The sequence below is a fragment of the Podarcis pityusensis genome, assembly GCF_964106645.2.
Source record: "Podarcis pityusensis genome assembly, chromosome: 2".
NCBI lineage: Eukaryota > Metazoa > Chordata > Lepidosauria > Squamata > Lacertidae > Podarcis > Podarcis pityusensis.
Genome location: NC_138029.1, coordinates 13,060,818 through 13,083,734, shown reverse-complemented (window position 1 = coordinate 13,083,734; position 22,917 = coordinate 13,060,818). Strand labels below are relative to the sequence as shown.

At 46.0% G+C, this 22,917-nt stretch overlaps 1 protein-coding gene, 1 long non-coding RNA gene and 1 pseudogene across 3 annotated transcripts in view; 1 reads left to right on the top strand and 2 right to left on the bottom strand.

Annotated features, from left to right (window-relative positions):
• Positions 1–4,078: 4,078 nt before the first annotated feature.
• On the bottom strand, positions 4,079–4,992 carry LOC308471109 (pseudouridine-5'-phosphatase pseudogene; annotated as a pseudogene). Its single transcript has one exon. The product of its transcript is annotated as a pseudouridine-5'-phosphatase pseudogene (transcript).
• Positions 4,993–6,389: 1,397 nt separating this feature from the next.
• Positions 6,390–22,917, top strand: part of ESPL1 (extra spindle pole bodies like 1, separase) — a 42,083-nt gene continuing 25,555 nt past the window's right edge. Inside the window, exons 1-9 of the mRNA XM_080994335.1 lie at positions 6,390–6,504; positions 7,555–7,643; positions 8,229–9,344; positions 10,187–10,291; positions 12,516–12,636; positions 14,489–14,625; positions 15,854–16,041; positions 19,343–19,585; positions 21,857–22,001. Of these exons, the coding sequence (XP_080850461.1) occupies positions 7,563–7,643; positions 8,229–9,344; positions 10,187–10,291; positions 12,516–12,636; positions 14,489–14,625; positions 15,854–16,041; positions 19,343–19,585; positions 21,857–22,001 (2,136 nt within the window). The 5' untranslated portion in view covers positions 6,390–6,504; positions 7,555–7,562. The remainder of the gene's footprint in view (positions 6,505–7,554; positions 7,644–8,228; positions 9,345–10,186; positions 10,292–12,515; positions 12,637–14,488; positions 14,626–15,853; positions 16,042–19,342; positions 19,586–21,856; positions 22,002–22,917) is intronic.
• On the bottom strand, positions 16,588–19,508 carry LOC308471194. Its single transcript, XR_013982775.1, has 2 exons — positions 19,425–19,508; positions 16,588–16,808 (listed from the first exon to the last, which is right to left on the bottom strand). It is a non-coding gene; the product is annotated as an uncharacterized lncRNA (long non-coding RNA).

Sequence of the window (22,917 nt, the reverse complement as noted above, 5' to 3'; positions counted from 1 at the left end):
TTAAACCACAGAGCCTAGGGCTTGCTGATCATAGGTCCCGCTCCGGCGGGAAGGTAAACAGCGTTTCCGTGCGCTGCTCTGGTTGGCCAGAAGTGGCTTAGTCATGCTGGCCCCATGACCCGGAAGCTGTACGCCAGCTCCCTTGGCCAATAAAGCGAGATGAGCGCCGCAACCCGAGTCGGTCACAACTGGACCTAATGGTCAGGGGTCCCTTTACCTTTACTTATATCTAATTCAGAATGGAATAAATGCTCGAATTCTGGTGCATGGTTGTATTGTGCATTTGTGGTGTGTGTGAAAGGTGCTTATGTGTTTGTGGTTCTCCCTAGAAGGTGAAATGATACCGAACCTTCCAGGTGGCCCTTCATACTTTCAATGTGACCCTGAGATCTTACGATGAAGTGTGGTATATAAATCTAATAAATACAAAAATATAAAAGTAATATTGAGTGGTTGCTTTAGGCAGCTGATTCTATTGGGTGTGCCATTTTCCTGCTATCAATCTCCAGTTGTGAGCCCTTCTTAAAGGGAAGATGTTTTGCTTCAGGTGCAAAAGTACCCTTAGGCATTAATCCACCCCCATCCCCAAATTATTTCTCTTGCTTATACGGTTCTTCCAGTGCACTTTATATGCTATAGATTTTACAGAGGCAACAAGCCTTAGTTTCCCCTCTGTGCTGGAAATTAGGAAACTCTCTTGGGGGCAGATCCAACACATTGCAGTGGTACCTCAGGTTACATACACTTCAGGTTACATACGCTTCAGGTTACAGACTCCGCTAACCCAGAAATAGTGCTTCAGGTTAAGAACTTTGCTTCAGGATGAGAACAGAAATCATGCTCTGGCGACGTGGCAGCAGCAGGAGGCCCCATTAGCTAAAGTGGTGCTTCAGGTTAAGAACAGTTTCAGGTTAAGTACGGACCTCCGGAACGAATTAAGTACTTAACCCGAGGTACCACTGTAATTTGAAGGACATTCAACACATATTCAAATCTCATGACCTCTCCGCAAAGAATCCTGGGAACTGTAGTTTGGGGGCACTGGGAGTTGCAGTTCTGTGGGGGGAAACTACAATTCCAAGGATTCTATGGGGTAAGTCATGTGCTTTAAATGTATGGTGTCAATCTACCCTTGTAGATATTCCAACACAGGAAAGTGCCTTATTACTTAGACCACTGGTCCATTTAGCTCAGTATTGTCCACAATGACTGATGGTGGCACTTTAGGCCCTACCTACGGGACCGCCTCTCCTGGTATGCCCCACGGAGAGCCTCAAGGTCCATAAATAGCAACACCCTAGTGGTCCCAGACCCTAGGGAAGTTAGATTAGCCTCAACCAGAGCCAGGGCCTTTTCAACACTGGCTCCAGCCTGGTGGAACGCTCTGCCTCATGAGACCAGGGCCCTGCAGGATCTGATTTCTTTCCGCAGGGCCTGTAAGACAGAGTTGTTCCGCCTGGCCTTTGGCTAGGAGCCACTTTGATTCCCTCCCCCTCTTTCTTTTTTCTTTTTCTTTTCTCCTCCTGTGATGAGGCTGCATTTAATATTTTAATGTTTCAGTATTTTAATGTTGTATTTTAATCTTGTTTTTAAGTTGTATTCATTCAACTTGTTTTTATTATTGTTTGTTAGCCGCCCTGAGCCTGGCCTTTGCTGGGGAGGGCAGGGTATAAATAAAAAATATTATTATTACCTAGAGATGCTGGGGATCAAAACGGTATCGTGTTCACAGCACCCAAGGACAACCTCATGACTTTAACACTTGAGACAGAATACCCCACAAGTGCCTCCCCCTCTCTTCCTGGGAGTAAAAATAATCATTTCCTGTCCTTTCGTAACACCCCAAGTCAGTGTGGCCTGTGGCAGCTGTCTCAATCTGCCTAATAGAGCTGGTCGTCTTTCCACATAAGGTTTAGAAGTCTCTATGTAATAAAAAACAGCAACACCCATGAATGCCACCATTCCTGTGAAAGAATTACGTGGTAATTCTACTTCTAGCCTGCAAAGTGTGTGCTGTAAAAGGTGTTTCTACAGGTAAGTTTGCAGTACTCCTGCAAGTTGCCTTTTTTGGCACTGGTGGGAGAAATGCCAAAAATAATGGTTATTGGCAGAGATGTTATACCAAGTAAAAGGATGAGTAGGTACAAGTTTGTGGATAGAGAAGGGTTTTCTGTGGGACCTGCTCTTCATCCAATGAGCTATTTTATCTCACTGCAGGATCCCTGTAATACCCAACCACCCAGTAGCTACTGCAATGTCCTGGTGCAGTATTTTTTACTTTTCTAACAAAAAGGGCCATCTAATCTACCCCCATTATTTAGCCCGGACACTGAAATCCAGCTCTGAGTGCTTTCTGGCAGTTCCCTCGCTGTGAGAAGTGAAGTTAAAGGGAACCAGGCAGAGGGCCTTCTCGGTGGTGGCACCCACCCTGTGGAACATCCTCCCATCAGATGTCAAGGAGATAAAGAACCACACAACTTTTAGAAGGTATCAGAAGGCAGTCCTGTATCGGGAAGGTTTTCGTGTTTGATGTTTTATTATGTTTTTATGTGTGCTGGAAGCTCCCCTGAGTGGCTGGGGAAACCCAGCCAGATGGGTGGGGTATAAATAATAAAATTATTATTATTAGATTAAGATCATGCTGCAGGAGGAAGGATTCAGTTTACATTTATAAATTTCTAGTTACATTCTGAATAGTCCTTCATAAACATAAAGATGTAAACTGGAGGCGGAGATGTCTAAACAGCGTACTACTTATAAATTACTTTTAAAAACCTGTACTTCTGTCAACACAAATAAGGCCAAGTTCAGGTTTATAATGTATAGAGTTAGTTGGGCAACAATCCTTGAGACAAATGAGACTTTGGTGGCAGAATAATGTTTTCTACTTTGTGCCATCTCCCTTTCAATCCAGAAGGCAGAGTTTTATATGTTTGGAGCGGTTGGGAGTTGAGACTAGAGCATTGGGTGACCCAGGTTCAAATTCCCAGTTCATGCAAAGAGCTAGCTGACTGTGGCCCAGTCCACCATCTCAGCCTAACCTATCTCTGGAGAATGGGAGAATCACATATGCTCACTTGAGCTAATAAAGGTGTGAGACAAATGCAATAAGAAAACGAGTAAATAAAACCAGAAGGCAGGTCATTGCAAAATGTGGAAAGATAAACAAGGCAAGATAGTCCCAGAAACTCCAGCGGGTGCAGAATGCTGCAGCGAGGCTCCTCACGGGGTCTCTGCCATGGGAGCATATTCACCCAGTGCTTTTCAAGCTACACTGGCTCCCGGTGGAGTACAGGGTCAGATTTAAGGTGCTGGTTTTGACCTTTAAAGCCCTTCACGGCCTAGGACCCTCGTACCTACGGGACCGCCTCTCCCGGTATGCCCCACGGAGGACCTTAAGGTCCATAAATAGCAACACCCTAGAGGTCCCGGGCCCTAAGGAAGTTAGATTAGCCTCAACCAGAGCCAGGGCCTTCTCAACACTGGCTCCGGCCTGGTGGAACGCTCTGCCTCATGAGACCAGGGCCCTGCAGGATCTGATCTCTTTCCACAGGGCCTGTAAGACAGAGTTGTTCCTGACCTTTGGGCTTGGAGCCAGTTTGATTCCCTCCCCCTTTCTTTTTCCCTTTCTCCTCCTGTGATGAGGCTGCATTTTAATATTTTAATGTTTCAATATTTTAATGTTCTATTTTAATCTGGTTTTTAAGTTGTATTCATTCAACTTGTTTTTATTATTGCTTGTTAGCCGCCCTGAGCCCGGCCTTGGCTGGGGAGGGCGGGGTATAAATAAAAATTATTATTATTATTATTATTATTATTATTATTATTAACACAGTAGGTGAGCTTTGAAAAATGTTTGCATTCACACCCAAGGATTCCCCTGCCCCTTTTCCACCCTGTCTGGTATTCCCCAAGTGGCTCTGCAATTCAGGGTTAAATCTCTTTGGAGGGGCGGGGGCTACTGCCAAAAATGGTACTTTCAGAAGTCAATTGCTAAGAGGGGCATAGCATGCACGGCCCATTTTTTCTCTCTAGCATTCATGGATTTCAATAAATGACCTGGGAGAAATGGAGACTATAACTTATAATAGGGCTGGTGAGCCTTTTAATAATAAAAAATAAGGAGTTTGCTATTTCCTCCAATATGGCAAGATTAACGCAGTCAACACGAAACTGTATCCCTTATTGAAATTTTGGCAAGCCGAACATTTCTGGCTTGAAGTCACTCATGGAGGGGAGGACCAGGGTTGCTTCCTTGGTTAACTCTTTTGCCAGGTGTTCATCCGGAACCATGACCACTTGCATGCCGGCACTTACACCTGACTTGACCCCATTGGGCGCATCTTCAAACACGAGACACTTTTCTGGAGGGGCTGGAGGCTCAAATTTCTTTGCGCAGACCAGAAAAATATCAGGCGCTGGCTTGCCAGCCTTCACTTCCGGGTGATCTCCCAGCACAATATGGTGAAATAATTGAAATATGGCCTGGTGGTGGACTGTTTTCATGTCAAATGACTCTTTAATGGAGCTGCTGGCCACAGCCATAGGTATCTTGTGTTGATGCAAATGGCGGATGAGTTTTTCTGTGCCTGGCAAAAACACGGATTTGGGGAACAACTCTTTCTTCTTCTTCTTACTTTCTTCCATGATTTGGTCTGGGCTTATGGGGAGGTCCAGGGCCTTTTGAATCATCACCACCGCTTCCGCTTCCCTTCTGCCCATGATGGAGGATTTCACGTCCCAAGTGAACTGTTTCCCGTAGCGGCCGCAGACATCATTCATCACTTCGGTGTAAAGGGTTTCGGTATTCAAAAGGGTGCCGTCCAGGTCGAAAATGACGTGAGTGACGGGCTGGAGAGGTTTGGAGCTGGTGGCCATCAGGTCGACCTCCGACCAGTTGCAGCTCAACAACCGTCGAGCAAAACCGCTGGGTAGGTAAGCCGGCTGCGCGCCCGCGCGCGCTGCCGTTGCCCCGACAGCTTCTATGATTTCACCCTCGCTCTGCAAACTGCACCCACAATTCTATGTCGTCTTTTAAGGTGGCGGCGGCAGCGACAGCAGCAGCACCTTTGGCTCTGACTGTCGCAACTTCCCCTCTGAAAGTTGATTCCCCACTTAGGAAACCGACGGCGTCCGTGGGCTGCTTGCAGCAATGGCGGCCAAAGAAGCTGGCGGTGGCACAATATCAGGGGAGCCCGTGGCGACGGCTCTCGATCTCTTGACCACCGCGACCCTGTGCGTGCAGGTCTACCTGCAGGGCTGGAGAGCCTATGGGCATCCAGGCTACTGGACTCCCAGCTGCTATGCAAACTGGGACTGATGGGAATTGGTAGTCCAGAAGGCGAGAGGTTGCCCAAGCCCAGCCCCACGGACTTCAATCCGTTTATTCTGCACAGGGCAACATTTGGGGTGATTTGTTCCTGCACTGCCGATTGGCTTTGGTCATCCCCCTTTACTGCGACGCTTGCTTGGGAGTAAGACGCTTTGAAATCGGTGCGGCTTACGCCCGGGTAAATAATGGCAAATGCTCAGGATGCATAAGCGAGAGGTGGCCGGTTCACCAGAAGAGCACGTCCAGTCCAGTTTCCCCTGTAAAAAAAAATAAAGTCTCCTCCCCAATGGGCGTAGCCGGGGGGCAGGTGCGCAGCTGCCCCCAATCTATCAAAATCAGTACAAATCTGAGGTTTTGCCCTCCCCAAAACAAAAGCCTGCCCTCCCTAACAAAAATCCTAGCTACGCCCATGTCCTGTCCTCCCAATAAATGCACGCGAAAGTAACAAAAATCTGCAACACCGAGCAAAATAATAATAATAATAATTTATTATTTGTACCCCGCCCATCTGGCTGGGTTTCCCCAGCCACACTGGGCGGCTTCCAACAAGGATTAAAAATACATCAAAAACCAATCAACACCCACTTCGCCAGCTTTCTGCAAGAACGGTGAGCCGAGGATCCGATCCCTTTCACGTGCGGAAGGAAATCAGAGAACTGAAGAGTTGGAAGGGACCCCAAGAGTCATCTAGTCCAACCCCCTGAGATGCATAAATCCCAATTAAAGCAAACGTGACAGATGGCCATCCATCCAACCTCTGCTTTAAAACCTCCACCGTTCCACTCTTCCTGTCAGAAAGTTCCTGTCGGAATCTCCTCTCCTAAGTTCAAATCCATGGGCGACGGGTCCGCCGTAGCCCATCACTGGCCGCAGCAATAACACACGCGATCCTACGCCAAGCGGCAATGCATTCCGGAGGTAGGACTAGCTTGCAGCAAGCAGCAGCCGGAGCAAATCCCACGAGGCGCTACGCTGTTTCCGCAGCGGGGAAGCGCAGCCCGGGAAAGGCGGGGCTTGCAAAGCGGCGACGGGGATTGGCCGCGGGCGCCGATTTGAACGGGGAGCGCGCGGGGCGCGGTTCCGCTTGCGGGCTTCCTCGCTTGTTTGCCTCGCGCGGTTGCCGGTTAGGGAAGCGGCCCCGCCGACTTCGAGGGGTCGTCGGGAGACTGGGAGTAAGATACTGGGAGTGTGGGGGGGGGGAGGGGTGCGTCTACACGACGCAATCCGAATCCGAGCCGAGTCCTTTCTATAGTGCCAGAGAATATATCCCAGAGCAGCCGAACCGGTTTTCTATCCCGAAAGGTGGCGGAGTCCGAGCCCAGCCTGGGAAGAGGGTTGTGGGGTGTTTTTTTGGAGCCAGTGTGAACGCCCCTCAGGGCGGAATTCGGTTTAGGTACTGGCGGGCTTGGGAGGAGTTTGGTGGCTTGAAGCGCAGGGGTTGCATTGAGGTAAAAGGTACCCGTCCAGGCGTCCTTCCCTGCCCCCAATAGACTATAAATGCCGTTTTGATTCGTTAAGCATATAACACGGCTTCCAATGTAATTGTGAGGTTTAGCCTGTTTTCTTTATTGCTGCTTCGTTAATTGTGTTTTGTAGATTGTTTAATTGATTGTCAGTTGCTTCATATGAGTTGTGTTTGTTTGTGATGTTCTATTCTGCTATGTTGTTGTCATTTATTAATTTATTGCTGTTTGTTCTTGTTCGTAAACTGCTTTGAAGTTCATTTGAATGAAAAGTGGCTTAGCAACCCAATGAATTACCTCTTTTAAATGACCTAGCAGCCAGGCTTTTCTTATGCTCCATATGTAGCGAGAGGAATTGGCATGCAAGCAACAGTGAGAGACTCAAGGTGTGTTTGTGTGTGTGGCAGTCCAGATATGGAAGCCTTTCTTGAGCTCAGTAAGCTCTGGTCTAGTTGGGACTTACTATTTTATGGTTTTCTGTGCCAACACACTGTTGCCACCAGTAGCAGCCCATTTTTTCTGGTGTAAATTATTGCCGTTTAAGCACCAAGATAGGAGATGTGACTCAAAGATTCTTGCATTGCAGGGGGCTGGACTAGATGAGCCTCAGGGTCCCTTCCAATTCAGTGACACTGTAACGATTTTGTACTGTAACAAGGTAGGGATGAGGGATATAGGACCAGGCTAAATGAGAGAGAGAGACCTGGCACAGCTCTGCGTATGGGCTGGTAATTTTATTTGTATTCTTACTTTCTGCAGGATGCGAGATGAAGTTCCTCAAAGACGTGGATTTTGTGGCGCGGACCAGCACTTCCCAAGAAACACTGACTTTGCTGTCTGAGTTGAAGGTAATGCTGCTAGATGTGTTGATAAGGAATGGCTTTTGAAAGAGGGTTTTATGGCTATTATTCGCCATGGTGGGTAAATGGAATCCCAAGAATTAGACACAGTATATCTGTGAATATGAATATCAGTTATTGGGGGATAAATAGCTTGTGAGCTTTCTGGAAACCTTTAACTGACCATTACTTAAGTTGACATGGCGGTTTTTTAGCTGATATGGTTCCTGGTGGTGACTTGCATGGGGTGTTCTAACAGCCTTCCTGTGTTGAATGTAGAACTGTGCTGGGAGAAAAAAAATGCCAAATCTCACAATGCCCAAATGGGACTCTGGATGCATGCTTTTCTGTTTGTATAAATCAGTGATGGAGAACCTGTGGCCATCCATATGTTGTTGTGGGACTCCAGCTCCCATCATCCCTGACCATGCTGGTTGGGACTAATGGTGGCTGAAGTTCAGAAACATCTGGAGGGCCATAGAGTTCCCCATTCTTGGTACACATAGTTACATTGCCTCCAGTAGGGGCTTAGTAAACCTTAAAAAATGGTGAGATGCTCTAACAATGATATTAAAAGTCTCCTCTCAATTTCAGGAATGCCTTGAGGGGGAACCCAAAAATGCAGACAGCCCATGCCAAGCCTCCAAACAGGTCACAGCATGTGATAGAATCCTACGGGCTTGCATCCACAGGCTTGGTGAAGGTTTGGACTGTCCTGCTCACTTGGAAAGTCTCCAGGCCCTAGCCGAGGCAGCCTGTGGTGGCTACACTGCAGCAAGGCTCCAGTATATTCCCCTCTACTTGGAAAAGTTGCTGTTCCATTTGCTGAGGGGTATGGTTGCTCAGGGCTCCTATGATTCTTCCCTAAGGTTTGCTGATCTCCTCTATGGGGAACTCTTGAAGTACCAGCCTCCCCAGGTGCCTGCTGATGACTATGCGGCTGTTGCCAAAAGCACCTTTGGCGTGCTGTGGAAGAGTGCGGACGGCAGGGCTAAACTGGACAAGAGTCTAGCAGAGTTCAGGGCTGTGCTCTCTACCCATCTGCAAGCTGTACGCTTCTTGATGCTTCTGGAGAACGATGCCGGCAACCTCTCGCTTCAGGAGGCCCCGTACTTCACCTCCAACGTGGCCCGGCATGCCTGCATTGCAGCTGTGACATTTGAGGCCCAGCGGAGTCCGCTGGGAAAGGAAGAGGCCCATTTTCTCAGTGCAGAGTTATTCCACCAGTTGGTTGCTGCCCTTCTGGAAAAGAGGGGTGTGGCTGCGCATTTGGCCTTCCAGGACTGTCTCTGCATCTTAGAGCTCACTGTGCTGAGGTGCCGTTACCTCTGCAAAAGTGGCTGCTTCAAAGAGAGCGATGAAGTTCTCCAGCAATTCAGAGGCTACTTGAGAAAGTCCAGCAATGAGGGCCGTTTCTTTAGTGTGGCTTTAGACATACTCTCTGCTGGAATTGAGCTGAACAAAGTGTTGGTGCAGGCTGAGGGTTCAGTAGAGCCCTTCTTCATCCAAGCTACTCAGGCTCTAAACTCCTCACCAGATGCTCAAGAGCCCCTGCTTAGAGTGCTGACTGAAAGCTGCCAGTTGCTCGTAACCCCTTTCTCTGGACTTGCAAAGAACAGCAAACAGGGCCTCTTCAACCTGCGTGATATTCTGGGGATCTCTGCCTTCATGGAAAGTTACGTCACATTACTCCAGAAGCTGATGAGTTTAGTGAGTAAAGCTTTCCCTGCCTATACTTTCATACAGTCCTGGATGTCTTTGTGAGAGCAGTAGTGCATGGCTGAGATGTAAACAATAGGGTTTTATCCTGGATTTGGGGAGGGGAAGGTGCAGACTATGCAGAGATTCAGTGAATGTGGTTCAACGAACACTTAAGGCTTTCAAAACATGTTTTATTCCATTGGTTTTGCCTAGGGGTAGTCAACCTTTTTATACCTACCGCCCACTAATGCATCTTTCTTGATGGTAAAATTCCCTTACCGCCCACCAGTGCTTGATGGAAGGAGGATTCAGCTTGTGCCGTAGAACCCCCTACCGCCCACTTAGAATCCTGAAACGCCCCACTAGTAGGGACCAGGTTGACAACCCCTGGTTTAACCTGTGTGGGCAAGAGGAGGTGGGAGGGGGTAGGTAGGATAAATACCTTTGCTCTGCTATTGTGAGATCTAGAAAGTTGATTTTCAAAGTACAGCCTTTTATATAGTTGGTGTGTGTGAGAGAGAAGAGGGGGCACAATCGGATTTTTAGAATGCAAATGTTGGCGTTACATCTCAGAAATATGTTTTCCAAGTTCTCATCTATTGCATTTTACATTGAAGTGTGAAAAGACATTGTAAACTCTGCCAATGATGGTAGGTAGATTAATAAATTGTATTTTTCCTGTCTCAAATTAAAATAGGCCAGTTCCTCTGCTGTCACTAGGGTGCTACTGTTTTTGTTTTAATGGGATTTTTAGGAGGGCTTTCAACACATTAAAGGTTTTGCGAGTAATCTTATACAGGTTTGACTTGGAATTGTTCCAAATACTTTCTGTCGTCTTTGTCTTGTATAAGGTTCTGCCGGAGAACATGAGACAGCAGCAAACTCTGAAGAAGCAACTGTACCACTACTTCCAGATATACACGACTTTGGTATCTGATACTCTACAGGCTCTGCAGGTAAGTCTGTCTTGAATGGACAAAAACATTCAGTTTGTGGAAGTAAGACTGAGGTTGTCTTCCTTGGGCAGGATAAACAAGTCTTACTCTCTTTAAGTTGTTTGCTGCCTCAGTTGGGGAGCTTTTGGTCTTCTGTCCAAATGTCTGGTAGCAGGACTGTGAAAGACATTTGCCTGGAGATTTGTTGAATTGCTGCTCCCTGTCATAGTAGACTAGGGATGAAGAACCTGTGATCTTCCAAACACGGCTAGACTGGAACGCCCATCATTCCTGAGCATTGACCATGCTGGCTGAGGTTGATGGGAGTTGTAGTCCAACAACATCTGGAGAGCCACAGATTCCCCATCTCTGAAGAAGACAGTTCTGGGCTAAATGGAACTTTGATCAAACAAGAAAAAGCGCACTTTTATCACCTACCCAATTCCTATACAGTCGTACCTCAGCTCCTGAACGCCTTGGTAGTCGAACGTTCTTTCTGAAGCGAAACATCCAACAGGGCTTCCACGGCTTCCGATTGGCTGCAGGAGCTTCCACCAGCCAATCAGAAGCTGTGCTTTGGAAGTCGAATGGACTTCTGGAACAGATTCTGTTCGACTTCTGAGGTACGACTGTATAGACAAGATACTGACATGGTTTCTTTCACATCAACAGAATGCCCATGGTTCATAAATAAAAGTGTTATTTCTTTTTAGCTGTGAACGTGGAAGCTGACCTCTGAAGGGCAGAAACATAATGCACACAAAAGGCACACTGTGTAATGTGTGGCACAAGCCTCTTCTCCTACCAAGAATGCACACAACAAATAATAATAATAATTTTTATTTATACCCCGCCCTCCCCAGCCAAAGCCGAGCTCAGGGCGGCTAACAAGCAATAATAAAAACAAGTTGAATGAATACAACTTAAAAACAAGATTAAAATAAAACATTAAAATATTGAAACATTAAAATGCAGCCTCATTATAGGGAGAGAAAGGAAAAAGAAAAAAGAAAGAGGGGGAGGGAATCAAATTGGCTCCAAGCCAAAGGCCAGGCGGAACAACTCTGTCTTACAGGCCCTGCGGAAAGAAATCAGATTCTGCAGGGCCCTGGTCTTATGAGACAGAGCGTTCCACCAGGCCGGAGCCAGTGTTGAAAAGGCCCTGGCTCTGGTTGAGGCTAATCTAACTTCCTTAGGGCCCAGGACCACTAGGGTGTTGCTATTTATGGACCAAAGTGAGCATATCTTGCTAAAAAAGCAATAGGATGTGATGTAGTGGCTATCTTATGCCTTGAATGAGGAACTTTTGATTCTGTAAAGATCTGCAAATCAAAATATAATTGACAGGCACATTGAAAGATGATGGGAAATTGCTATCTTATCCTAATCATGCAAACAAATGTGTGTAAATTCCAAATTGCTTAGATAATGAGTTGATGCACAGGAAGAATAAAGTAGACACAAGTACTTGTGGCTGGAAGGCATGCAAAATGAAGGCTGAAGTCTTGGGCCACAAAGTAATTAAGATGAATTTATATGCAAAATACTGTGGTGTGTCAGTGGCTGCAGGTAACTATAGAATCACCCTATACTTAAAAAGAATTGCATGCTAGGTACTGGAAAGATAATATCTTGAAACTGAATTGATTAGCAGTTTGGATTAATACAATTGACAGTGATGAAAATGCAGGAGGAGTTTAAAGAAGCCTTGGTTAGTGAATTATATTAAAAGAAAATAAGGAATTTTGGGGACAGAGACTGAATTCATGCTTCTCTGAGAGTGTCATACCGTATCAAGACAATGAAGCAGGCAGTGTCTGTAAAGTGTTCAGAGGAGCAATACATTTATTAAGCATATATTAAGTATATGAGAAATAGTGAAGTTAATTATTTTGAAATGTCAAACTTTTAACTGTGTTTTCTTGCAGTCTTTTCTTCACTTTCATACTCTCTTAACCTTTTATGCTTTTCTATGCTCTTTTCTATTCTTGTATCATTATATTTCTAGTAATAATACTTTATTTTAAAAAAGGGGGAAGGAGACTGCAGCACACCCACAATTCCTCAATCATACCATATCAGGTGCAGCATAGTTTTCCTAACTGACCCTAGGTACTTTGACCATTGAACTTGATCAAGGTGATGATCTACTATCTGTTTCAGATGCCCTGTGGTGAACTGTTGCTTTGAGTCTTGAAGTTCCCCTTCCTGCTTTAATTCCTAAAATTTTCGGATTTCCACACAGGGGCCGGAATCTGCAGCACTGCCAGAGTTACTGGTGTATCTTCAGAAGGTTGTCACCTGGATGTTGGATATGCTAGTAGGACTTCCCAAGAAAGAGCAGGCCGAGTACCTGGATTTCTCAGGTTGGTTTCCAAGACGAACAGCTGTCCTTCTCCAGCTGTCCGAGTCTGAAGGTGGGGCAGATGCAGCTGTGTACAGATCAATTGGGGGCCATAAGAATGAAGAATGCACTCTTCATTTTTGGCAGCTCAGTCTCTGAGGTGTCCACCTTTCTCTCTTCAATAGGTGTATGAGTGGGTAGATTGCCTTTGACAAGCTGAACTTGCTGGAGAACTTGGTCACTTGCTAAAATTCTGGAGGATAATAATAATAATAATAATAATTTATTTATACCCCACCCTGGTTGAGTTTCCCCAGCCACTCTGGGCGGCTCCCAATCAAATGTTAAAAACAGTGCAACATTAAATATTAAAAACGTCCCTAAACAGGGCTGCCTTCAGATGTCTTTTAAAGATAGGATAGCTGCGTATTTCCTTCACATCTGAAGGGAGGGTGTTCCACACGGTGGGCGCCACTACCGAGAAGGCCCTCTGCCTGGTTCCCTGCAACCTCACTTCTCGCAATGAGGGAACCGCCAGAAGGCCCTTGGCGCTGGATCTCAGTGTCCAGGCTGAACGATGGGGGTGGAGACGCTCCTTCAGGTATACAGGACCGAGGCCGTTTAGGGCTTTGAATTGTGCTCGGAAACATACTGGGAGCCAATGCAGATCTCCCAGGACCGGTGTTATGTGGTCCCGGCAGCCAGTCCCAGTCACCAGTCTAGCTGCCGCATTCTCGATTAATTGCAGTTTCCGGGTCACCTTCAAAGGTAGCCCCATGTAGAGCGCATTGCAGTAGTCCAAGCGGGAGATAACTAGATGGGATTAGGGATTGGTAACTGAGGGCTCCTGAGTGCTCACTGGAAGGACAGATTGTGAAGCTGAGGCTCCAATACTTTGGCCACCTCATGAGAAGAGAAGACTCCCTGGAAAAGACCCTGATGTTGGGAAAGATGAAGGGCACAAGGAGAAGGGGACGACAGAGGACAAGATGGTTGGATAGTGTTCTCGAAGCTACCAGCATGAGTTTGACCAAACTGCGGGAGGCAGTGGAAGACAGGAGTGCCTGGCGTGCTCTGGTCCATGGGGTCACGAAGAGTCGGACACGACTAAACGACTAAACAACAACAAAACTGAGGGCCTCATGTATCCCAAGGGTCCTTTTTCTTGGTTCTGTCTCCTGAGGCACAAGCAAGGGGCTCCTCAACCCCCGCCAGAGGTGTGAGCAGTAAGAGAGGTTCTGCTACAATTATCTCAGCACCTGAGTTGTGCACAATCCTGATTAACAGGTAGAAGGTTAATGAGCCGCTGAAGGTGTGTAAGGGGAAAAACCAGTCCAAATTGCTGTTGCTATTGACTCTGAGAAAGAGCTTGTTTAAGAAGAGACCTTCACCTGCGTCTTGATTTTGTGCAGAGTTTTGTCTATATTGGTCCTTCTGCTTTTGGCTTAATTGAAAATATTGTGCTAGTTAAAATTTGATCAGCAACCCGAAATCATGATGGTAAACAACTATGGCTTCTTTAAGCTCATTACCTTTTCAGAACAAAGTTTGAATGGGCAGGTTTTGGACTAAGGGGAAGAGCTGTAGCTCAAGGGTAAAGCATTCCAGTCTCCATCCCTGGCATCTCTAGGTAGGGCTGGGAGAGACTCTAATCTGAAAATCCTAGAGAGCTGTTGCCAGTCAGTGTAAACAATACTGAGCTAGATGTTATAAGGAGCTTCCTAGTGGAAGTATCCAGGGCCTTACAGGATCAGTTGGGTCAATTGGATTTCTCCTTCGGGAGATGAACCAGTAATCGGTTTTGTAGTTTTCTGGCATAAGTAGGTTTTAATACCCATTGAAGGTGGCTTTTAAGATCGGTTTTCTTCTAACAGCATACTGTATATCGCGGCTGGCATATAACTTCTACTGTCACAAGATGTATGCGGAGTCTAACTCTTTCGTGGAGCTTTTCTGCAGACGCTTGGTGAAGGAGGAGATTGTCAGTTGTTCAGATCTGCCTACAGAAAAGGTAACGAAAAGTGTTGCTTGTAGTTTGCTAAGCTGGCATGGAGGAGACACACGGGCGAAATTCTGTGAACTACAGAACGTGCATCTGCAGGTTGCTGTTTTCCCTGAGCTCTGGATAGACTCATTTTGTTTGAGTTCAATTTAGCATAGTGTGATGGGAATAATAATGAACTTGGCCCTAGGTTTAGATCCCCAGGATTGAGGGATGGAGGTTCTCGGACAAATCACTCTTAAAGTTTAACTCTGTGTTTAATTACTTTGAAAAGCTAGGTCATCTGAGTTCAAAGGAGTTTACTTATAAAATGTGTAGGATTGTTGCTTTGACTTAACTCAGGGGTAGCCAACATGGCATCCTCCAAACTTTGTGTAGTGCAATTCCCATCATTCCAGGCTGTGCTGGCTGGGGCTGATGGGAGTTGGAGTCCAACAGTATATGGAGGGCATCATAGTGTCCAACCTGTTCATAGGTGCTAGGATTAAAATGGTACTCAGAGGCCTGCAACTAATGATTTGGCTGGCAGATTCAAAACCAGTATGTTTAATTGCAGCCCTCCTCCTTGCCTCCCGTTTTTCAGCTCTTCTGTGGACCGTGTGATGTTCCAACCCTTCTGTCTTGGGCCTACTGTTGTCTTACACCCCTGCCTGCACCTTCTGTAGGCTTTTGCTCCTCCCTATCTCTTCCCCACCCTCCCAAGTCACATCTTGGATTTCCAAGCAGTGGCATCCAGAAGTTTGAGAGCAGACAATCTGTGACATCAGGGCAGTTCAACCAATCACTGCAGGAGGCTTCATCACCACGTATAACCCATGAATAAAGCCAGGAGCCTTTTGACAGAAGAGCCAAATAGAAGTGCAGTAACCTTTAATGAGTTGCCAGGATTTTTTGGTAACTGGATGGGGGGGGGGAGAGGTCTTAGCATGACATCTGGGGAGTTGGTCAGTTAGAAGACATTATAAAGCTAGTTGGCATAGTTTGACAGTTTTAAGGCATAGGCTGTAGTTGAGCAATTCATGCTGTAGCTCAGCGTTTCCCAAACTGGGGTCTCCTAACAAGACCAGTGGTCAGGAGTGATGGGAATTGTAGTCCAAAAACAGCTGGAGACCCAAGTTTAGGAAACACTGCTCCAGCTAATGAGAACCTGAACTAGAAAGGCTTTACTTCCTTCTCTTCAGGAAGGAAGACGAGCCTCCACTGCATGCCACTTAAATGCTTTTCTTTCTCTTCACAGCTACACAATTGCTTTAAGCTTCAAGTGGAGAATTACAGGAAACTGGGCTTGTTAGAGGAGGCTCTCCAGGCTGTGGTACTCTGGCTGGCTGTTCAGGGCAGCAGGATAACAGAACAGATGGCAGAGCCAATCTCCGCCTGGGTCAAAGTCAAAATTGATGCCAGCAAATCTGATGACCTGAGACTGAAGTAAGAATGGAACCGAGAGATTGGGTATTACTCTTAAAATGGGGGATTGAGGTTTGCCCTGTCAGAACTTGAAAATGGCAGTTCGGGGGAAAACTTTTGTATTTGTCTTACTGCATATGCGTAGCTTTTGGAAAATCTGCACCCTGTCCTTCCACTGTTGAAACAGTGCTCAAGTTGACTTACATAGGTAAAGGTAAAGGGACCCCAGACCATTAGGACCATTAGTGACCGACTCTGGGGTTGCGGCGCTCATCCTGCTTTATTAGCCAAGAGAGCCGGCGTACAGCTTCCGGGTCATGTGGCCAGCATGACTAAGCCGCTTCTGGCGAACCAGAGCAGCGCACGGAAACGTCGTTTACCTTCCCGCTGGAGCGGTACCTATTTATCTACTTGCACTTTGAGGTGCTTTGAACTGCTAGGTTGGCAGGAGCAGGGACCGAGCAATGGGAGCTCACCCCGTCACCGCCGACCTTCTGATCGGCAAGTCCTAGGCTCTGTGGTTTAACCCACAGCGCCACCCGCGGGCTGTTGACTTACATACATCAGTTTAAAACCTGATGTCTGTTTTATTTGTGCTTCTGAAGATAATCACAGCAGATAAGACTACTAAAAGAGGAGTACAATTCCTGCTCTTTGTGGCATGGATCTTCCCTGCCACGCCTCACATGCATAAAGATGTTCCAGCTTATATCTCCTTTCCTCCGGGAAAAGGGACACCGCTGGTTCGGAAGGAACTGGAGAGTTTTGCCTCATGTCACATCCTACCACTAAAGAAAGAACATAGGAAATGAGGCTGGTATACCCACTGACACTTAGGTCCTCCCTTAAGCAACAGTCAAGACTCTATTAAGCAATAAAATCTGTGTATATTAAATGTATATACAGTGGTACCTCGGGTTAAGAACTTAATTCATTCTGGAGGTCCGTTCTTAACCTGAAACTGTTCTTAACCTGAAGCACCACTTTAGCTAATGGGGCCTCCTGCTGCCGCCTTGCCGCCACTGTGCAATTTCTGTTCTCATCTTGAAGCAAAGTTCTTAACCCGAGGTACTGTTTCTGGGTTAGCGGAGTCTGTAACCTGAAGCGTCTGTCATCTAAGCACATGGTGCTTGCCAAAACAGCTATGACAGGGCTGTACTTGAAGGCACTTGCAGTCCAAAATAGACCCAGAAAAACAATGGCTCATGCAATTCCTTTTTTTTTTTTGTCATAGTTTTTAATTGATTTTTATACAGTTTAAACATTTTAATTCAGTTTCCATACAGTATTCCCGTAGCATTTTGACTTCCCATCCTTCCTTCTGTGATGTTTCAAATCCTTATATCTACTTCCTTGAATATCATATTTCTCTAAAATATATCACTTCCTGTAATAGAAATTCCTATAATCTCTGCTGTAGGACAAACAAAAGAATTCTTTGTTACTTGACATCAGATAAAGTGGGAATGCTCAGTCTGCTGTTTTCTGACCTTTGTGGGGTTTCCATAAAATGTTCCACAGGGTATTTAACAGAATCCACCAAACCTGTCATGCTGTTCATGGAAACCTCCAAATGTAAGGACTCCTATTTGCAGCAGAAGGAACGTCACTGCTGCAGAGTTCCACACAAAACTTCGCATAGGTGGCAGCAGTAGAATCCAACATATATAGGCCTAACCTGTGCAGTAATTGCCACTCAAAACTGGTGCAAAATGTTGGGGTCCCAACACTGGGTTCTCATGCATTATGATGTGTGGTGTGACAGATGTAGTCACAATCCCACTTCATATTGCATGGAGACCACATATTTGGAGGTCCTTGTAAACAAGGCTTTAATTTCAATACAGACAAGTTAACCAACTTCCCAACTTTGCCAGCGTCTTGAGGCTGGTCTTCTATGCACAGTTTGCCACCAGCTTAAAATAAATTGGGTATGTTGATAGGGAACATGTCCCCAATTAGAGACTGATGCTAGATGATGCTGGGACAAATAGCAGGATGCCCAATGCGTTGTTTCTTTGCTGCTTGTGAGATCCCAGTTGTGTCCAGGGCCAACCCAATACATTCTGATGCATGAAAGACAACGTTTCATCTCCCTATTCCATGTACAGAGCCAGACTGTCCTGGCAATAGGCATAAACACTGGTGTTTACCACATATCAAATAAAAGTGACTAGGGAGGAATCTAAATCGATTCATTTCTGTACTATTTGTTCTAAACTTTTGATATACATCAATACAACAGAGACAGAACATAGACCCTCAATGTTCCAATGAAGTTTGAGGAGTGATATATTTTAGAAGATTAGGATAAAGTGATTTCTCCATGCCTTGGGGATTGTGATGATAAAAGATGCACCACACAAATTAATGTAGGCTATTATTTTCCCTTTTCTGCCCCTCTTATCCATTCTAATTTTTCTCCCCACCCTCTTTTGTATCAATATGTTCAACGTTTGTATTTTGTCTTTATTTTAAAAATTAAAGTTTATTTAAAATAACAAAGAGCTTCATTCTGGCAGCAGTACACCTACTCTGAAAAGTTTTAATGGCAGACAACATGGGGCCTATACCACTGTAGCAGCATCGTTTGAGCTGCTCTCCAAGGGACCTTGGACCTGTGGCCAACAGACTGACTCTAGCAACTCCACACCTGCCGAATGCAGAGGGAGAACACACAATTTACATAAGATGGATAAAATTCATTTTCTATGTGGTTTGGTTGCTTACTGCTAAATGTGTAATGCTAATATGCTGAAATAAACTGATTAATTAATGTACCGTATTTTTCACTCTATAAGATGCACCAGACCATAAGACGCACCTAGTTTTTGGAGGAGGAAAACAAGAAAAAAAAATATTCTGAATCTCAGAAGCCAGAGCAACAAGAGGGATCGCTGCGCAGCGAAAGCAGCAATCCCTCTTGCTGTTCTGGCTTCTGGGATAGCTGCGCAGCCTGCATTCGCTCCATAAGATGCACACACATTTCCCCTTACTTTTTAGGAGGGAAAAAGTGAGTCTTATAGAGCAAAAAATACAGTACTTTTGTGGTGGGGGGAACACACTCGTGATGGGGCAGCCTGAGGACAACAGGCTAGCTTAGGAAATGCAGGGCAGACCTCTGGGCACAAACACCTCAACACCATTTCTGCTGCCTGAGGCAGCCAGATCACTCTGCCTGACAGTGCAGCTGGCCCTGGAGACATCTGGCAAGATGAGAATAAAAGGCACACTGTGTTATTGTAACCGTGTAATCTGGAGTTGCCCTACTTTGGGTCTGTTGTAATTTTTCCTTCTTGTTTTGCCTGCATGTTCATCACAGGACTCTAAAGGAGGGCCTGGAGGGGTACAGCTTGGATACGGAGGTCCTCATGAAAGTATTGTTGGAGGAGCTGAAGGCTTACAAGACCGTGCGGGTAGACACTGGCCAGGAGCGCTTCAACGTGATCTGCGATCTGCTGGACATCTGTTCAGAAGGCAGCGGCTGGGTTCACGAGCGGGCTGTGATTCTGGTGGAACTGGCACAGGTTCTGTGTTACCATGACTACAGTGAACAGACAGAATGGTGAGTGGCCAGTATTCTCTGGAGCTTCTATTGTGATAAGTGCTCGGGGTCCTAGCTGAGGTGTGTGCCCCTTGGAGAAGAAAGTGGCGATTGATGAGATTCTTCTGCGTGGCAGATTCAACCTTAGAAATGGAAGGAGGTGGTTGTTCCTTGTATTGTGGCTATTGGTCCTGCCCGGGCCCTGCCACCTGCTTATTTTCCTTTTCTCTGTCCAATTTCTCATCCTTCCTCTAAGTCAGGAGCAGCTAATCTCTACTCCTCCATCCCCACCCTTTGCTGAAAGGTTTTGGGGCTCCGCCACAACTCAAGAAAGAACTTTGAAGTCAAGATATGCAAATTAAGAAACCTTATGCTAGAGAGGCATCTATGTTCTAAGGATATACAGTGGTACCTCGGGTTAAGTACTTAATTTGTTCTGGAGGTCTGTTCTTAACCTGAAACTGTTCTTAACCTGAAGCACCACTTTAGCTAATAGGGCCTCCTGCTGCCGCCACGCCACCACTGCGCAGTTTCTGTTCTCATCCTGAAGCAAATTCTTAACCCGAGGTACTGTTTCTGGGTTAGCGGAGTCTGTAACCTGAAGCATCTGTAACCTGAAGCGTATGTAACCCGAGGTACCACTGTAATTTACTTTTTTGCAGCACAGTATCAGGGCATTCTGCTCTGGCCTTTGCTAAGGTTTCCATCCATCCTTTTAATACAGTGGTATCTCGGGTTACCACTGTATTAAAGGGACGTGGGTGGCGCTGTGGGTAAAACTTCAGTGCCTAGGACTTGCTGATCGTAAGGTCGGCGGTTCGAATCCCTGCGGCGGGGTGAGCTCCCGTCGTTCGGTCCCAGCTCCTGCCCACCTAGCAGTTCGAAAGCACCCTTAAGTGCAAGTAGATAAATAGGTACCGCTTTATAGTGGGAAGGTAAACAGCGTTTCCGTGTGCTGCGCTGGTGCTGGCTCGCCAGAGCAGCTTCGTCACGCTGGCCACGTGACCTGGAAGTGTCTCCAGACAGCGCTGGCCCCTGGCCTCTTAAGTGAGATGGGCGCACAACCTTAGAGTCGGTCACGTCTGGCCCATACGGGCAGGGGTACCTTTACCTTACCTCGGGTTAAGTACTTAATTCGTTCCGGAGGTCTGTACTTAACCTGAAACTGTTCTTAACCTGAAGCACCACTTTAGCCAATGGGGCCTCCCGCTGCTGCTGCGCCGCCGGAGCATGATTTCTGTTCTCATCCTGAAGCAAAGTTCTTAGCCTGAAGCACTATTTCTGGGTTAGTGTAGTCTGTAACCTGAAGCGTATGCAACCTAAAGTGTATGTAACCCGAGGTGTCACTGTATTGCTGACTTATTTTTGCTTTTATTTTGCAAAGCAAAAAGAGTAGCTTCTCATGAATGTGCCCAACCTAGGAGACCTTGTGTTTATAATTCTCCATGTTCTTCATTCTGCTGTTGACAAGTCATAAACACAAGCATGTCACATACAAATTGCATTTAACAAATGGTGCAGAGTACAACCCCCTGCTTCTCAATTTCCTTTCTCAGCAGCAGTTCTCTGCCCCCTGATCCCATAGCTACAATTCAACACGCACACCTCACCACTCTCATGGGTCTGAGCAGGGATGGGGAAACCTGTGATTCCCCTCCCCACAATGTTACTGGACTTCAGCCCCCATCATCCCCAACTATTGTCCAGGTTGGCTGGGGCTGATGGGAATTGGAGTCTAACAGTATCTGGAAGCCACAGGTTCCTCCACCCTACTGGCTGTCAATTAGTCACCAAGTTAAGTTCAAGGTGTTGTTTCTTGTGTATGAAACCTTCTACAGCTTGGATCCAAAATACCAGAAATATGGTCTCACTCCTTATATACCCAATTGATCGCTGCTCTTTTCAGGTGAGGGCCTCCGGGAGGTACCATCTTATTATGAGGCCCATTCCATACACTGTAGAAATCAGAACTTTAGTGTTGTGGCACCTGCCCTTTGGAATTCCTTTCCCTTGAATATCAGACAGGCTGATGTTTTTTTTAGCACTCTCTGAAGCCCTTCCTCCTTCAGCAAGCCTTTTAAGTTGAATTCTTTCCCAGTCTGCATCTGTATTGAAATTGTTTTTAAGAAAGTTTAGCCCTTGTAGCTTGCTTCTCCGGGCCCCTTTGGGAGGAAGAGTGGGATCTAAATTTAATAATTTGTGTGCTAAGATGCCTCAGAATTTGTCCAGAAGAGCCTCCATGGTTGATGAATGGGAGACACCATTGACTAAACTCTGTCTCCTCCGCTGTAGCTCTGCCCTGGACTCTGTTCATGAAGCCCTGTGGCTGTTGGATTCTGTGCCAAAGACTCCCCAGAATGAGGAGCAGCTCCAGGACGATAAGGCCCAAGCCTTACTCTGGCTTTACATCTGCACAATTGAGGACAAAATGCATGAGGTATGTGGCAGTAAGCAAAGCAGCACAGAGCTCTGCCGACTAAATTCAGAGCTGCTTATATTTTATGTTTTAGAAGTTTAATGCTACAGTTTGTATAAAATCATGCAGATTATTTCTACTAACCTTGCTGCAGAAGTATACAGTGGTGCCTCGCAAGACGAAATTAATTCATTCTGCGAGTTTTTTTGTCTTGCGAAGCACGGCTTCCCAAAGTCCTCAAAATCACCAAAGTCTTCAAAAACCTCAAAAAAGGCTACCACACCGCGTGCTATGAGTTGCTCCTCGAAGTCACCCTGCGTATTAACGGTTTTAAGAAAAAGGAAACAAACTTGCAAGACGTTTTCGTTTTTCGTCTTGCAAAGCAAGCCCATAGGGAAATTCATCTTGCGAAGCAACTCAAAAAACGAAAAACTCTTTCGTCTTGCAAGGCATTCGTCTTGCGAGGTACCACTGTATATGCTGTTTACCTTATTTCCAAGCACTGAAGCCTCATCCCTGACAACTAGAAACCTTAAAAAGCCCACCCCTCTCGCTTCTCAGATCTCATCAGGCATTTCCCCATTGCTTACTTTCTTTAATCAAAAGGTCTAGAAACCTCCCCCATCTTCTTAAAATCTCAGATGAGGGTCAAGGAAAACAAAATTGTATTTGATTTTTGCATTCTTTCTGCTGTCATGTTGCTGCATACAATCCTAGTTAAAGTGTATTTGACTGTGTAGCAAGCAAAACATCCATAATGCACCAATGCTTATTTAAGTGGAGATGTTGGGAATTGAACATATTTTGGCTTAGCAACTCCCTGCCTTTTTTGCTGTAAGCTTTTCAGCATCTCCAGGGTATCCTGCATTGCAATTGTAATGTATAGTAGGATAGGACTTTTACAGTGGCATGGAGGTGGTTTTAAACTGAAGTAACC